The 17,032-nt window shown below is 37.2% G+C and overlaps 1 protein-coding gene across 1 annotated transcript in view; it reads left to right on the forward strand.

Annotated features, from left to right (window-relative positions):
* Window positions 1-17,032, forward strand: part of LOC110792205 (cullin-4) — a 30,321-nt gene that overhangs the window by 8,947 nt on the left and 4,342 nt on the right. Inside the window, exons 10-14 of the mRNA XM_021997016.2 lie at window positions 8,264-8,370; window positions 8,457-8,517; window positions 8,595-8,726; window positions 8,843-8,980; window positions 9,057-9,137. Coding sequence (XP_021852708.1) covers window positions 8,264-8,370; window positions 8,457-8,517; window positions 8,595-8,726; window positions 8,843-8,980; window positions 9,057-9,137 — 519 coding nt within the window. The remainder of the gene's footprint in view (window positions 1-8,263; window positions 8,371-8,456; window positions 8,518-8,594; window positions 8,727-8,842; window positions 8,981-9,056; window positions 9,138-17,032) is intronic.

Below are 17,032 nucleotides of genomic sequence, written 5' to 3' on the forward strand. Positions count from 1 at the left end.
ATTTTAATCAAAGTAGAGAGGGAGTTTATTGTAGTGGTGGTCCCTAGGAAATTATATATATTAAATAATTAGGTGGGGTAGAAAATTTACTAGAAAGGGAAGTGTGACTCCTAATAAAATACGACCGGAAATGGTAAGTGTGACTCCTAATAAAATACGGAGAGAGCAACAAATATCTTTCCAACCAAGTTAGATGGTATTTGAGTTAGTATGAATGCAACATTAAAAGATAGCTAAGGTGGTAAAACTTTTACCTCATTTCTTGGCGGTCTCGAGTTCAAACTCTATAATAAGCATTTTTATTGTCATGAAAAATGTTAACAATTGAGTAGATGACGTGCCATATTTCTAATGCATAGGGGTGCCACGTGACACTTATACTTTCTTAGCAACACCTTTTAATACTCCCCCCGTTTCGAAATAATGGGGACGGTTTCCTTAAATGGGCGTTTCAGAATAATAGGGACATTATGCTTTATTCTATTTTGGTAGATGACTCACCATATTTAATACATTCGCACTATTTTTTTTTTTCCCACTTTACTTCCAACATTCCACTCAATCTATTTTTATATTCTCCTTTTACTCATAACTTTCCACTCAACCTATGTTTTTATTCTTCATTTCTTACACTACTCCACTCACTAATTTTGTATTATTATTTTCTTATAACATTCCACCCGTGCTTATTTCTTACTTTCCAGTCATTTGTCTTGGTTGTTGTGAAATGCGTTAGTGTCCCCATTATTTCGAAACTGAAGGAGTATGTTAGTGTAGATATAATTATGTCATGTACACCATGATTTGATCAAGTTTTTTGTCTAGTTTGAGAGAACTTCTAATCCTCTTTTGATTTACTTGTTTTTGTTACTTTCTTTTTTTAAAAACACTCTTTTTGTAGTTACCATACAATCCTAAGAGGTCTCTCTCTCTCTCCTCATTCTTTTTCTTCCTCTTCTTCGTTTTTTTCTCTCTCTCTTTGCTTGTAATTTTGTATTTCTCTTGGCGATTTTCCTTTTTTCGCCAGTCTACTTATACCAGTTATAGCCCTTGTTTGGCGACCTTAGAGGCTGTGACTAGAATCTGGATTTTCTTTTCTTTCCTGTTTGATTATTTTTTTTGCTCTGAAACTTAAAAGTTGCAAATTTGGGTTATCTTCAGCTTCTCGTTCATTCTCAATGTTTACTTACTTAGCACCATTAACGTTTTCTAGGACCTATATTCTTGTAATTTGAATGTCTTTTTGTTTTGCAATAAAATATTAAATGGTGGAATTTGTTGCGGGAACTATATTAATCTACATGACTGCATATCTTTTAGGAAAATAATGTCATCATGTTCATAGTGCTAGGCTCAATTGTGCTGTTGACCTCTAGGGAAGCCATTTGTTATATACTTATATTCTATGGTTTATGGGTTGCATATGGAGTTCTCTAAATCAAAGAACTACTAACGAAAGTAGGGGAAACTCCATTCCATTTCTGAAACAGAACCAAATAGACAGGAAAAATCAGGGTATTCCTTTCCTTTCTTCCAGGTTCACTTTTTTATTATTTTTATTTTCCTTGCTTGAACCAAACACCCCTTTTGAAGTTAATATGGTGAACCATTTCCTATAGCTGGAGATGGGAATAAGTTGAGATTGCCAAAAGCTTATTTTTCTAGGCATCAATTGCATACGTAGAGTGCATGGTGCCCCTGAAACTAGCTTGGACCCCAAGCGTATTAAGCAAGCTGTACTTTAATCTTAAATTACATCTATGGCCTTATTATTCTGTAACCGTCAATGTGAAAATTAATTATAGTTTCATACAGTATGAGGCTTATCCCAATGTTAATATTTTTCTGGAAATTACACTGTCTGTCCTTTTCTAGTTTTCAAGTATTCTTTTTCTTGAAGTTCCAAATTAGTTGTCAAGTTTCTCAAGTTTCTGATAATAATAACCTAAAATATTTGATACTTTATCCATTCCAAAAATATTGTAAGATTGGGGGAGTGCAAAAAGTTAAGATATTGGGTAAAAGGTGAGAAAGGATCACAAAAGTCATGTGAATTACTCTACCCAAGTAGGCTAAGAAATTTAGGAGTTGTCAGCAAGGGATATTGAGTATTTGCAGGATGAAAAGAAATGTTGAATTTCCTTAAAGGGAAACGTCACAAAATTTGTGAAATTTAAATGGTTAACGTTATACTATTTGTGGAATGGTGGCTATTGGTCCTGCTTTTCCATTAGTGGACTTCATTTGGAAGTCGAAGGCTCCCCTTAATTTGAGAGCTTTTGCATGCACTTAAGTTTTGGGAAGGATCTATATGAACAATATGGTCCAAAAGTAGAGGTTGGGGATGGCTATATCACCTGACATTTGCTTGCTTTACCGGCTAAAAGTGAGTCGTGCTTGCATGTTTCCCTTCATTTTGATATAGTTTATTATCTTTGGGGATGATCTGTGCAGTTTATGAAAATGCTCGAGTCACACTTTGGAGTGTAGAGGACTAGTGTTTATGCGATGAGTGTGTGACCTTTTATATGAAAAACTGAAACGATGAGTAGTTCCCTTGATAAATTGAAACATATATTTTTTGTTTGAAAATAATGATATTTTTTCCAAGGAAGGTGAATTTTTGATTTTTAATTTAAACAAATTTGACTCGTTAGTAAGGGTATAATAGGGATTTCAAGAGGGGAGGCCAAGCTTGGTTACAGATTGGTTACAGATTTTCTTTGTGGGGTTTGGTGTAGGGAAGGAGAAGGAGTGCTTTGGTGGGATGTGGTGATGAATGTGGTGATAACTATTTTTTAGAGTGTTTGGCAGGGGAGGAATGGACATAGTTTTAATGGTGCCGCTCTCCCGAGTGATTTATTTTGGATAAAGTAACTTTGTTCGCTTGTTTATGGGGCTAAGGCTGATGGGGCTGTATCAAAATACTCTGTTCCAGACTTAAAAACGGACTTCTGTTTCTTTGTGAGGACACCTTGTCCTCTTGATCTACTTTTACTGCTACTTGTGCAACTTTAATGCATGTTTTTCTTATTAGAATAGTAATATAACTGGTGGGAAACATCACTGTAAATGATGTTCCCTTTACTTTTTCATTTTCTAAGTAGGACGACTAATATGGGACGAAGGGAGTACATTTTACATTTTCCAAGCATCCTTGTTTTGCATCAGATTGTGTATCTTTTTGGAGAAAAACATATTCCCATTTTGGGGGGCTGTTGGATTTTAGTTTGAAAATCACACATTTTAATCTTTCCCATCAAGCGAAAATCGGGAGGGGGGAGGGAGGGAATGGACAGACTTATGGTTTGGTTAAAATGGTATGGAGCAGTAATATCTTGAAAATGGCCTGTGGATCCTGTGACATTTTTCTTTATGGTGGATTGAAGAGATGTCAGAAGATGGGAAACCTTCTGTAAGTAAAATAGCATGAAAGTATAAGGAAAGAACATGTAGTTATAATACAAAAGGTTAGTAATTGGGAGCATGATGGCAACGCCCTCTCAGGAGCACGATATAACTTATAAGTGATGAGCCCAGTGCCTAAGTTCCAGTTTCCCCAGGAACTGAAGGCCTTGAGAGTGTTGAAACTGGTTATCAGCAAGTTCAATCAAAAGTTGAGAAAATGAGGAAAGGGGAAAATCAGTGGGTAGAAGATTCTTGAAGTGGTATTCTCTTATTCAGTGGATTATGTGTACCTAAAGGGAAGGATAATGTCCAAGGTAACATAGTTAATATAAGATGGCCCTATATGATGAAAGGGAACAAAGGATGCATTTTGTAGGTCTGTACGCGAGAAATATTGAGGCTATTGCAGAAGATGGTGTTGAAGCAATGTTTTATCCCTCTGACACTGCTTCAGAATTCTACCACCGGAAATTATTTCGGAAAAGATTATAGGTCTGACTTTCACTAAATTTCAAATGGATTCTGAGTTTTTTCAGAGGTTGAAGGGATACCTGCTTCTAATAGCAGATATATGGAGTCTTTATGGAATTAAAAAGGTGGCATATATAGTAACTTTTTTCGCATCTTTATGGACTAAACTGCCTGGAGCTTTCCCAAAATATTCAATAGGGGAGGTACAAAAGAATTGCAAAAATTATAATTGGATTTTGTTAGGGGTTCCCCTGTGAGGACACCTTGTCCTCCAGCTGTATGTCCTGTTCTGCTGTCTTAATAATTTTTTTTTTCTTAATTAACAAGAGGCAGCAGATAACTTCCATGCTTAAGGCGTATTGCAATTATATGCAATTGGTTCTACATCTAGAATTTGAATTTCAAAAATTATTGTTTTTGGTTTTGAAAAAAGGTTTATGTAGGAGTTCAAGGGGGTAACACCTTTACATTTATAGCGAACAATATCATGTTGGATGCGAGTTATATTATGGCTTGCTATTGTCTGCGTGAATGATTTATGTACTAAGGTTATGTATAAGGTACTCCTTCCTTTTTTAAATAAATAAAATATGATTTCACTCTCTCGTCCTCTCAGTCCATCTCTTGTAACTTAACGTATTGTTACCTTGGATATAAAATCACTTGGGGAATTCAGACAGGCAAAGAGAGCCTTCTTTTGACAAAGACATAATATCTGGAGCATTGAAAAATTGTTTGTCTTTGCAATTATAAGATCTAGGATAAATCTACAAATTAATATCCTTTAAGATTGAAAAAGACTCTCTTAAAATAAATTGAATCTACCATTATTGGATGATCTGTCAACTACATTCTATCATGTCAAAAGTCGGTTCTCTGCTTCTACCCCTGACTATGCTCGTATCGTGCTTTCTTTTTCCCATTCCTTCATCTCTATTTCTCTCCTTCGTCTGTCTTTGTCTTTTGTGATAAATATGGTCTGCTACAACTGTTCTGGCAGTTAAGCAATAAGTCCACAGTAACTGTGTTATTTTTTCTGGCTGCAATCCATCGTAAAAAAGCGTTGTTTTCTGGCTCTTTGGTTAGTTCAGATTTCTATTTTGCTGGGTTTATTCTAGGGTATTTGTTTGTTAATTTAAGGGGGTTGGTTGTAGATACTATTATTTAGCACCATTTACCTTGTGGATATATGCAATGTATATTTGTTTCGTTATAGTTATAAGCTTGTCCGCTAAGCTTTTGTTCCTGTCTTTTGTTTGCGTCATCATTTTTCAGGTACTGGAATGGTGTCAATGGTCCATGTTAAATGTTGAACATTACATTATTGTTGGAGTTTTGTTTTTAGAACATAATAGTGACTGTTTTAGTAAGTGGAGATACATGTAATTTCCATTACATAGGAAATTGAGGTGTTGGCCTTCTTTTCAGCTCCCATCTCTGGTTCCCCCCCACCCCCACAAAATTATATAGGAAAAAGAATCCTGAATTTCTGATAAAATCTTGACCTGTCTGATTGATCTCTTAGTTTTAAAAAGCGCGAAGTGCACCGAAGCGCAAAAGGCCCGGGAGCTTAAGCGAAAACGCACGCTTTTCGTAGGCGAAGCGCACCCGGGAAAAAATAATTAAATTTTAAAAGTTCAGAAAAGATGGAAAGAAAAGATGAAAATAAAAAAGAGAAATCGAAAAGATGAAAGAAAATTCAGAATTTGACTGGAGAAATCTAGCGAGAAGGCTAGAGAAATCCGGCTACGGAAGAAAATTGCACTAGAGTTTTCAAAAACCCCCCAAATATTCTCTTTTTCAAAAAAAGAAATCACGTGATACTCTAAAAAAGAAGATTAGAGTCACGTGGCTTTATTTTTTTATTAAAAAGAAGGGTCTATTGTGCCCAGACTACAGGGAGCGCAGAAGCACAGAAGCGCCAGGACCGCTTCCTGTATGTCGCTAGGCTTCGGCTGGCAGAAGCGTTCTTCTGTGAGCTTCCGAGCTTCCAGGGCTTTAAGCGCGCTTAAGCGTGCTTTTTAAAACTAATATTGATCTCCAACTTTTTATTCTGTTTATATCTTCATCTTAGTATGGTAAGATTAAGCTTTCTGTACCTCTGCTCAGCAAGTGGCTGCACCTTGAAAATGAAAGCTGCATGTCTATCTCCATTCCCGGTTCAGGTTAGTAGCCAATAGCAAAGGTCCAAAAGTTCTAAAAAACTGACATGTAGAGATTCGATCTTATCACGATTGCACTCCAGCAGTTTCCTCAACTGGTGTACATTGAGTTTTCAGATTCTTATTAATGCTAGATAAAGCTCTGCGTGCCAGTAAAGTTCCATATGCTGAAACAATCCATTAATCCAAGTTTATCGGAACCCTAAGGACAAGTCTTTTTTTTGGCAAATAAAGAATATTATTACCAATAGGAAGGAGAAAGATTAGGCAGCATCCTTTACAAGCACGAAGCCACAAAAGCAACTAAGCCTCAACAAAACATCTAGATACTCAAATCTAACAAGAAAGAGTTAAGCTCATCAGAAATTCTACTAGCCACTCTAAACTGTATTTCCCTAAACAGTTCAGAAGGAGCTTTGTAGTGCTGATTGTAAAGTTTATCATTCCTATTCAGCCAGATGGAATAGACACTTTCGGAGAAGAACATCAAAAACAATGTTGTCTGCTACCAACTCTTTTGCTGCTCTTAATCACCCAGCTCAACTCAGCAGTAAAGGATCCAGGGGCTCTGCTAAAGTGTAGAAGGTTCAGAACTTTCTGCACAACTTAGCTGATAAATTATAATCAAAGAACAGATGTTCTACTGATTCAGAACAACTGCCACAGAGATGACAAACATCAGAAGAAACAACTCTCCAGAGCAGTAATCTGTCTAGACTAGTAGGCAACCTTCTCCAGATGGCAATCCAAAGAATAAAGAGACTCTTAGGAGTTGCTTGATTATTGCAGATCACTCTTCTCCAAGGAACTTTAGAGTGCAGACCACATAGCTTTTGTTACATAAGTCTAATAGAGAAAACACCTTGCTTCAGAGCTGCAGCCCACCCTCCAACACTCTCCACTAAGTCCATACACCCCAGGATCTTTTTAAGAGACCAAGACATATTTGCAGTGCATTGGAAACAAACAAGATACCTGCCCTTCACATACATGATAACTGTCAACCCATCTGACCCACAGCTTATCCTTTTATGTGTGATGGCCCAAAGAAGCTTACAAACAACAGCTTTGTTCCAAACTTCCATGTCTTCTATATTCCAACCACTAGCTGTTCTAGGTAAGCACATGTTAGCCCAGGCTACCAAAGCTTTCTTGGGAGCAACAATATCCCCTGTCCATAAGAAGATTCTCCAGTACCTTTGAATCTCTTCAATGGCCTTCTTGGGGTCAGAAAGACTGTAGACTTAGCATAATATTTTTTTGACCAATTGAAGTCTTCCTGCATAAGAAAGATGTCTAGTTGTCCAACTCTTAGCTCTGGCTAGAACTTTGTCGGTCAAAGGTTTACACTGAATCTAAGAGAACTTCTTAGTGGGTAGAGGAACTTCTACGTATCCGAAGCATGGAATTAAAACTCACTATTTTGGATTTGCCGTTCCGCGAAACCCCGTTATGTTACGGTTTGACAAAAATCACGTCTTTTTCCCCGCGTCGTCCGTTACGTGACGGTGACTCGCCGCGTTAGACTTTTTTTTCTCCGTTACACCGTTCTTTTACATAAATTGATAAAAAATATTTCGTAATTAGTTATTTAGTTTATGAAACATTATATTTCTATAATACTCACTCATATTAGGAAAGATTTGGTTATATTGTGTTGATATAATACTTTTTAGACTAAAAATGTAATAAAAAGGCTTAGACATGTTAATGTGGTTTTTTTCAAAAAATTCACACCGCGTCAACCGCGATTCTTTCTATTCTTCCGTTACAAGCGGTTTCCGCGACAACGCGGCCGTTACCGCGAACGAGACCGCATCCACATTTTTTTTCTATGATCCGAAGGGAAACTCACCTGCTGGAATTTTCAAGGTATCCATGATCTGAGCCTGAATCTCATCAGATACACCACAGATGTAGACATTACTCTTATCTAAATTAGCTTCCAGCTTTGAAGCTCTAGAAAACAGCATAAACCCTTGGAACATGAAAGTAGAAACTGGATCAGCTCTTGAGAACATAAGCAAATCATCAACAAACATATGTTTACACGTCTTTAGTATGTTTACTATTTGTAGTATTGTGTATGACGTCTACTGTTAGTGGAAGTACTCAAAGCATCCTAATTTTGGGTGCTAAGTGTAAAATTATTATATATTCCTTCATATCTGGGTGTATTTTCTCGTTCGGTCTATCGTCTCATGTATGACGTGTTTTTGCAGGATATTGAGTTATCGAAAGAAATAAATGAGTCTTTCAAACAATCATCTCAAGCAAGGACAAAACTTCCATCAGGAATTGAGATGAGTGTCCACGTCTTAACCACAGGGTGAGTTGTTATTGTCGTTCGGTAGGCTGTGCTCCTGCCAATTCTTTGCATGTTTCTGTCGTAATTCTCTCTTTGTTTTGCTGCAGTTACTGGCCAACGTACCCCCCAATGGATGTGCGGCTACCACATGAGTTAAATGTATACCAGGTCAGACACAAGTTATGAAGCAGGGACTGTGCAAACCCATTGCCATACATGTATTTTGATTCTGGTTTGATGTGCAGGATATTTTCAAAGAGTTTTATCTTAGCAAATACAGCGGTAGACGGTTAATGTGGCAAAATTCGCTGGGTCACTGTGTTCTGAAAGCAGACTTCCCCAAAGGTAAAAAGGAGCTTGCAGTTTCTCTGTTTCAGGTTGGTCTCCTCCTATACTTATCTAATTTTTATAGGATCAATCTCTTAGCTTTATTTATGTTTAACCCAGTACTTACGAATTATTCTGACTCAAATTGATGAGTTGTCTTTTCTAGGCTGTTGTTTTGATGCTATTTAATGATGCTGAGAATCTGAGCTTCCAAGATATGAAGGATGCCACTGGAATTGAAGATAAAGAGTTGCGGAGAACTCTCCAATCCCTTGCATGCGGCAAAGTTCGTGTTCTTCAGAAGGTATTGACCAACAATCAGTCTAATTCTTTGGCTAATGTTGGAGTTAATTTATTAAACTCTTGTTAAAAAATTACAGATTCCTAAAGGCAGAGAAGTGGAGAATGAAGACTCTTTTGTGTTCAATGATGGATTTGCTGCCCCGCTTTATCGTATAAAGGTACACAAGATTTCTAATTCACAAGTGCATACATGCATAACCATATAGTACAGTAGTACACAGCAAATAAGCTAGTTGATCCTTTGAAGTATTACATCAGATAATTTATTGTTCCTAAACATTAGGTTGCTTGTGTTTCTATGGGGGACATATGCTTAGTTTTGAAAAGCGCGAAGCGCACCGAAGCGCAAAAGGGTCCTGGAGCCTAGGCGCAAGGCGAAAGCGCACGCCTTTCATAGGCGAAGCGCACCTTAAGGGCCAAAAACCTTCAAAATCATTTCTAGAACATATTTTGTACTCAAAACAACCTGATACTCATATTATAAATGCATAAATTAACAAAAGAACGCATAATCCAGTGATCCTAAGGAAGGCGTGCTTGACCCCTCATTGGTAGCCATCTTAATCAATAAACACCTTTCCTGTAAAACCTTAAAATATAAAAATAAAAGCTATATAAATAAAAGAGCCCTTAGACAAATAAATAAAATTGAAACACAAAAAGCAGAAGTGAAAGGGAAAAAAAACAGATCCCTTAACAGGGGACAAAAATACAAGGAATCTAATTTATTCTTGAAAGTTTGGAGTTTAGAAAACAATAAAAAAAACAATAAATACAGAGTTGTACTTTTTGTAAAAAGAAATAAAAAATATCGGAAAAAAGATGATGACAGAAGATGGAGAAATGAAAAAAGAAGACATAAAAAAGATGAGAATTGTTTTTTGAGAAATCGAAAAAGAAGATGGAAAATGAAAAGAACATACCTGAAGATTCGAAATTTTCCGGCAAGGAGGGGGCGGAAGGCAAGAGAAATCCGGCAGCAAGAAATTGCGGCTAGGGTTTTCTCCACAACTCCCAAAATACGGGGTTTAATTTTCTTTCTCTCCTAAAACTTCTATTCTGACCAGGTACACTAGGTCATAAACAATTAAAAAAGGCTCACATGATACTCTCGTGCTCCTTTTTACATTTAAAATAGCTGTTTTTCCTAAAGCTGCGCCCAGGGCCATAGAAGCGCTCTCCTCCATCGAAGCGCGCCTCCCAAGAAGCGCTTGGAATCGCGCGCTTCCTGTACCTCGCCTTGCTTCTGCCAACGGAAGCGTTCCTAGGTGCGCTTCTTCACTCCCAGCGCTTCACTTTTTAAAACTAAGGACATATGTTTCAAATTTTGTAGCTGGGGCGGGGTTAGTTTGGAGTTTAATTGTTGTTACTCTTTTTGGGGTTGGGAGAGATTAACGGATGATGTAGCGTAGTGGTTCTTGGCAGCACTCGGTAATTGCGGAGTCTTTTTGGATAGGGAGAAATTGACAGGTTTTTGCAGTGTTGTGATTCTTACTAGAATTGGGATTGGAAGGAAGACAAACAGTTTGGGGGGTGGGGGGGGGGGGGGGTTGAGTGGTTGACCTGTTCTTTGGTTCTGTCAATGGGATAGAAGATTTTCCGCTAGGCTGCAGTATGCAAATTCATCAATTCAAGTACGGACATTATGTCCAATCTATGGTGTCTTTTATTAGGTTCCTGTATTTTTTTTTTTGGTTAGGACACTTTTCTAACTCAAGATAAACACCTAGAAACAAACAAAGAAACTAAGGGTTTTAGCTACTAATTCCTAACAGCTCCTACATGTAAATATCCCACCAATAGAGGAACCTACAGTTTTAGCTACTAATGCTCCTAAAACCTTGTTGGCAAATAACCATGCAAGACTTGTTGTGCAAGTATATAGCCTCCTATGCTTTGGATAAGATTAGAGCAAAGTTACGTCCAAGTTAAACTCACTTTGCATTAACTGTAGCAACAGTTGTGATAGTTGTGGGCCGACTTGGAGTTGTGATACTTAGAAATTGCTGGAAACTTTCAAGTTTACGCAAACACCCACGCCGCTCTGACTTGCAAATCATTACCTTCAATCGGACATCACCAAGCCTTCTAAGAAAACAAGATCGACACAAATGTGATGCATTGAATTCATAACCGTTGCAAAACCAAACACAATCGAACAATTCCTAAAATCTCAATAGCACTTGCTTTTGGATCAGAGTTACAATGGCTTGCTTTGATTCTAGTGGTGTGGAGGATACGAACAATTTTGTTTGGTGTATGAGTGGTTTTGCGGAATATAAGCTTGGTAAATGGTAATCGTGAATTTTTTAAGAGTAAAATTTTATTGAACTCACAAAGAGGAAGAGCAAGAGGACATGGTATCCTCTACGAAAACCTTTTTTTATTGCAAATTAGGTGAATTTCTTTGCATGTCCCCAATCCTATATAATAGTAAAAAGTTTGGTTTGTTGAGTGCTCCCGAAAAGAATGGAGGAATTTTGAGCCTAAAAAAAATTAAGGAAACTTCCCACACATCATATAAATTCAACATTTACGCCGAAATTGGGTAAACAATATCTCTCAACTTTTGCTTTGTAACCAAGGTTGTCTGCAAATTGGGTACACTCTAGTTGCATGGAATCTAAAATCCCCAAATTGAGTACACTCTAATTGAGTACACTCTAGTTGCTTGGAATCCCCAGCTACCTTTGCCCATTATGACACTCTAGTTGCTTGGAATCCCCAGCTACCTTTGCCATTATGACACTAATAAGTCCCATAAACTATAATGGGACGACACAACTTCATTAAACATTTAGCCATTTGTTCCCGAGAAATGGTCCAAAAGATAGCCATCAAAATATTTTTCTACAACAACCTATTCGTCATCCTTCCAATCCCCACAAAATGAATTTGTAACCAATCTATAATATTCTATGGACCGACACTATCCTCTTCATGCTCCGCAAAAATTCTCCTCCGTAGATGACATGTTAACCGCAGTGAAGGGAAACATGCGAGCATGACTCACTATTAGCTCGACAATGCAAACAAATGTCACTTGTGTTGAAAGTATGATAATAGACGAGAGAGGAGAAAGAAGAAGAAAACAATACTACAATCTTCATTCAATCCGATTAATTAAGTTACATCAAAATACCTTTTATAGGCTCATAAAACATACTACGTTGCTAGAATGTGGAATTACCCCACTAACCCATTACTGCCCCCTAATAATATTCATAACTAATACTGTTCCTACAATTAGGGACCACTAACATTAATTTTGAGCATAACTTTTAACTCACTTATTCGCTTCGAAATTACTAGAAATTATGAATGACTACTCATCTATTTGTGTTGCACCTCTCATCACCTAAAATGTTTATTCATGCACATTATCATCAACACCATATCGAAGAATTGCCCTTCTATTTGAGACACACTTCTCGTCAATTTTCAGAACATCTTGCCGACAATTCAATTTGTGATGCACATCTCATCGCCTAAACAATTTTGTGATGCACATTATCACCAACGCCAAATTTTGTTGAAACACTTCTCTTCACTATGATGCACATTATCATCGTTAACATGTTTTTTTCAACCATACTTGCCATGGTGGTTTGCCTATTCATTTTTTCACTCTTGTCACGGAAGATGGCATACAATGGCTTACTTCCTATTCTCTCTCTCTCCCTCTCTCTCTCTTTTCTTTTGTTTAAGGGATCGCCAATACCATGTTGAAAGTATCATAATAGACGAGTGAGGGGAAAGAAGAAGAAAATGATACTACAACTCCATTCAGTCCAATTAATTATGTTACATCAAAAGACCTTTTATGAGCTCATAAAACATACTACATTACTAGAATGTGAAATAACCCACTAATAATATTCATAATTAATCATGTTCCTACAATTACAAACCGCTAACACTTTAATTTTGAGCATAACTTTCAATCTTGTATTGATTCGTCCTAAAGTTGTTAGTGTCCAGAGAAAGTTTGTCACCCTCGTAGGAATCTTGGCTTTCCGAATGGAACTTTCTAATTGAAAATTTGTGTATTTAGGATTTTTTTCGAAAAAGATATAAAAGATTTGCATGAAAAAACCCTAGAAGAGTTGCCATCCATACCCTAGAAACTGCCACATCCTGTAATTCAAAATCTAACACAAACGCAACCTTCTCTAAATCACGATCATGGGGTGGTGTTTTGAAATGCATGTCCCATTCGTTGACATGATGAAATGCAGACACCGAAGCACCAAATAGAAAAGCAGCCCCGGCCCTGAGGGTAGGCGAGGAGTGCAACCGCCTAGGGCCCAAGGCGAAAAGGGGCCCAAAAATTGAAATATGTACAATGTGTTAATACAATACTATATTAACGCGCTACAGAACAAAAATATATCCTTGGCTCAATGGTAAAGTGCTTCCATGTTTTACTCTCGAGGCCTGGGTTCGAGTCCGCGCGCCAGCGAATTTTATACAATTGCTGCATTCTTTTTCATTTATTTTGTTTTGCTTTTTAGCTTTTTTTTTAAATACACGTTTATTTTTTAGGAATTGATTTTCTCATGTATATTTTGCGTATGTTCATTTTTAACCTATTAAAACTCTCTCTTTCATGTAAGTACTACACTTAAGACAAATAAGTCCACACCTAGCTTACGTATGTAGTCCTTGATATCTAGTTTAGATTTTTGTACTCGGTATAATTCATGTAATATTTCTGGGCAAAGTTACCGGTACGATGGACTATGAGTCTATCTTACATATTACTGAAAAATCAAATTTCGAACTTTAATGAAAACAAGAGTAAATAACTACTAAAATAAATATATTGATACTAATTTTATTTTATTTTTGAACAAATAACAAACCTTATTATTTATATTGAATACCCAATACTACAATAAAATGATTATCTATTTTACTAATAGTTTGCAAGTACTTGGCAGCAGACCGATGAAATTCTAGAAGAAGATAAAATAATTTTTATTGATTTGAATTTGAATATGTGGATTGGAAGAAAATTTTGATGTGTCTATTTCCCAATAGTGAAACGATATATTTAGTTATGTATCGGACATATTATTTCGAAAGGGGCCCTAATCCCTTATTTCGCCTAGGGCCCCCAAAAAGTCAGGACCGGGCCTGTAGAAAAGATTGACAAAATAACAGTGGATAGATTGCTCTCCTAACCGTGGATACCCGTTTTGACATAAGTGATGCTTTTGATAAGAGGACGAAGTTTAAGAAGAAACCTCTACCACCACACACTAAAGCGACGTTTTATGCAATCACCTTCTCAAATAATCTTAGCTCCACCTTCGATTGACATGCTAAATCTTAACTAACCAGATGATCCTTCCTTGTCTTTCCTACTCCAGACAACAAGTAAGAAGTCTCACATCAGTCTCTAAATCTTATGTGCAATAGTCATCGGGAAAGATAACATTCGGGTATGCTTGACTCCCAAGATTGAATAAGAGAGATTCTCCCGCCAAGGAAAAAGGTATCTTGTTTCACCCTTCTAGCCTTTTGAAGTTTTCAAAAAGAACTAGAGGCAAACATGGATAACTCAAAAAGGAAAATTTCTGCTTGATGCCCCACTAAAGAAGCATAACTCTCAACAAACAGAATGTTGCATACGAATCCTAGCCAAACTAGATTTAGATACTCCTGTAAAAAAAAAAGATTTATATATTGTCAAACCAGAGACCACCCCAAAAATCTGTGGGACAGTAAGCAACATTATTCCAAAGAGTACAAGGTTTAAGAAGAAACCTCCTCCACTACACACTAAGGCGATGCTTTATGTAATCACCTTCTCAAACAATCCTAGCTCCACCTTCGGTTGCCATACTAAATGTTTACTAAAAAGATGATCCTTCCTTGTCTTTCCTATTCCAGACCACAAGCAAGAAGTCTCACATCAGTCTCTAAATGTTATGTGCAAATATTGGGGTATGCTTGATTCACAAGATTGAATAAGAGTAATTCTCCCGCCAAGGAAAAGTGTACCTAGTTTCACCCATCTAGTCTTTTTGAAGTTTTCCAAAAAACTAGAGGCAAACCAATATAACTCAAAGGAAAATTTCTGCTTGACGCCCCACTAAAGAAGCATAGCTCTCAACAACAGAATGTTGCATATGAATCCTAGCTAAACTAGATTGACACACTCTTGTAAAAAAAGTACATTTAGATATTGTCAAACCAGAGACCACCTGAAAATATGTAGGACAGTAAGCGTCGTCTTTAAATTCTCAAAACCAGGTTCCAGAGTGTCATTGACATATTACAAGTGAGACACTTGAACCTTCTTTCTCCCAGCCTTGAATCCTTAAATGAGCTTTTTGAATCCCCCTTCTCCAGACTCCCAAGCAAGGTGAATAAAAAAAGGTGACAAAGGATCTCCCTTTGCACGAAAAAACCCATTGCCTAGGAGTATCATTTACAGTAACTACAAAGAAAGCGTTAGGCTAACAATAGAAACTGATACCCTTCTTCTCAAGGACGAAACATTAAGAAAGTCACAAAACACCAAACCTTAGTATTCAAAAGCGTGCAAGGCGCCCCTAGGAGCCAGGCGAGTTCAGGCGCAGGTCATTGCGCCCCCACCTTCACAGGCTCAGCGCATTCCAGAAGGCGCCAAAAGGCAGGCCTGTTATGCCGCCTCAGCCAAGGTGCAAAGGGAACCGCCTGGGCTGCCTTTGGTGAGGTGAGAGAAAATATGATTTTAAGAAAGAGAGGATATGATTTAAAAATGTAAAAAATGCGAAGTTTTTGCCAAATTAACACCTACCCAGTCTTTAAGAAGGAAATTCGAACAAAACCCCTTATCAACTGCATGATTTTACTTCATTTTATCCTCCAAACTGAAATTCATCATTATAAAAAAACCCTAATTCGCATCTGAGAACCGATCGAAAAATTAGGAGTTTGTTGGTACAATAGAAATTTCCGGCGACACCTCTCTGATGGTGGTCGGATCATCTGGATGTTGTCTCTGGTAGACTGTTAGTGTTTTCAGTTAAGTTTTCTCTTCTCTCTTCAGTTTCCTGGTTAGTCTTCGATCTTCGATCTTCGATCTTTTATTCTTCTTTTCTCTTTATCTCTCTTGCTTCTGTTACCTTTTTTATTTTTCAATAATTTTTTCTGCTTATCAACTTTCTTCACGGGGGTGCTTATCAACTTTTTTCTGCCGATCCGTGACAACCGTAACCGTTCCGTTACCGCATCACCGCGACGATACCGCAACCGTGACCGATACCGCATTTTCGATCTAGTTAACTCGGCCGAGTTTTTATTCCATGGGTGGTACTCCCACCTTTTTCCTTTTTGACCAGCCATGACTGTACAAGCTACAGTATGTAACTCTAAAGGCTAGAGAGTATGTAAAACATCATTTTTTTCCCTCCCTATTTTTATTCAAACGTCTTTATTTTAGAGCACCGTTGCACTTTTAACTATTTACTGTATTTGAACAATATCAATTTAACTTAGATTTAGGCTTTTTTAATGGAAATAAAATACCAGCAAAAAACAAATAAATTATCAAAAAGGCACACGCCTTGCGCCTTTTAAAAGTATTACATGCCTTCTCGAAATATAACTTGAAAACGAACCCCTCAAAAGACTTGCGACTAGCTTTACCCACATCTTCATTGGCCATGATTACGGCATCAAGAATTTGTCTGTCATCCAGAACAGCACATTGGAACTGAGAAATGGTATGTGAAAGAACCTCTCATAACCGAATTGCCTTCACTTTGGTGATAATTTTGTATGCACTATCAGTAAATTAATTGAATCTTTGACTTCCACTGTACAATCTTGTTTAGGTAACAAAACATTTTAATTAGAATTCAAGCTCTTCCCAAATCCCTGTTTCATAAAATTAAAATTCTGCTAAAAAAGCTAACAAATCCTCTTTTGGCAATCATGATTTTATTGGAGGATTTTTTCTTTTTACCAAAAATAAAGAGTTTAAGAGCCTCAACTTCAGATAACGGCCAATAACTCAGATTACAGCAATAAGTTTATAAGGGCTGCTCTAGATCAGATC

This window comes from Spinacia oleracea, chromosome 5, assembly GCF_020520425.1.
Source record: "Spinacia oleracea cultivar Varoflay chromosome 5, BTI_SOV_V1, whole genome shotgun sequence".
Lineage (NCBI taxonomy): Eukaryota > Viridiplantae > Streptophyta > Magnoliopsida > Caryophyllales > Amaranthaceae > Spinacia > Spinacia oleracea.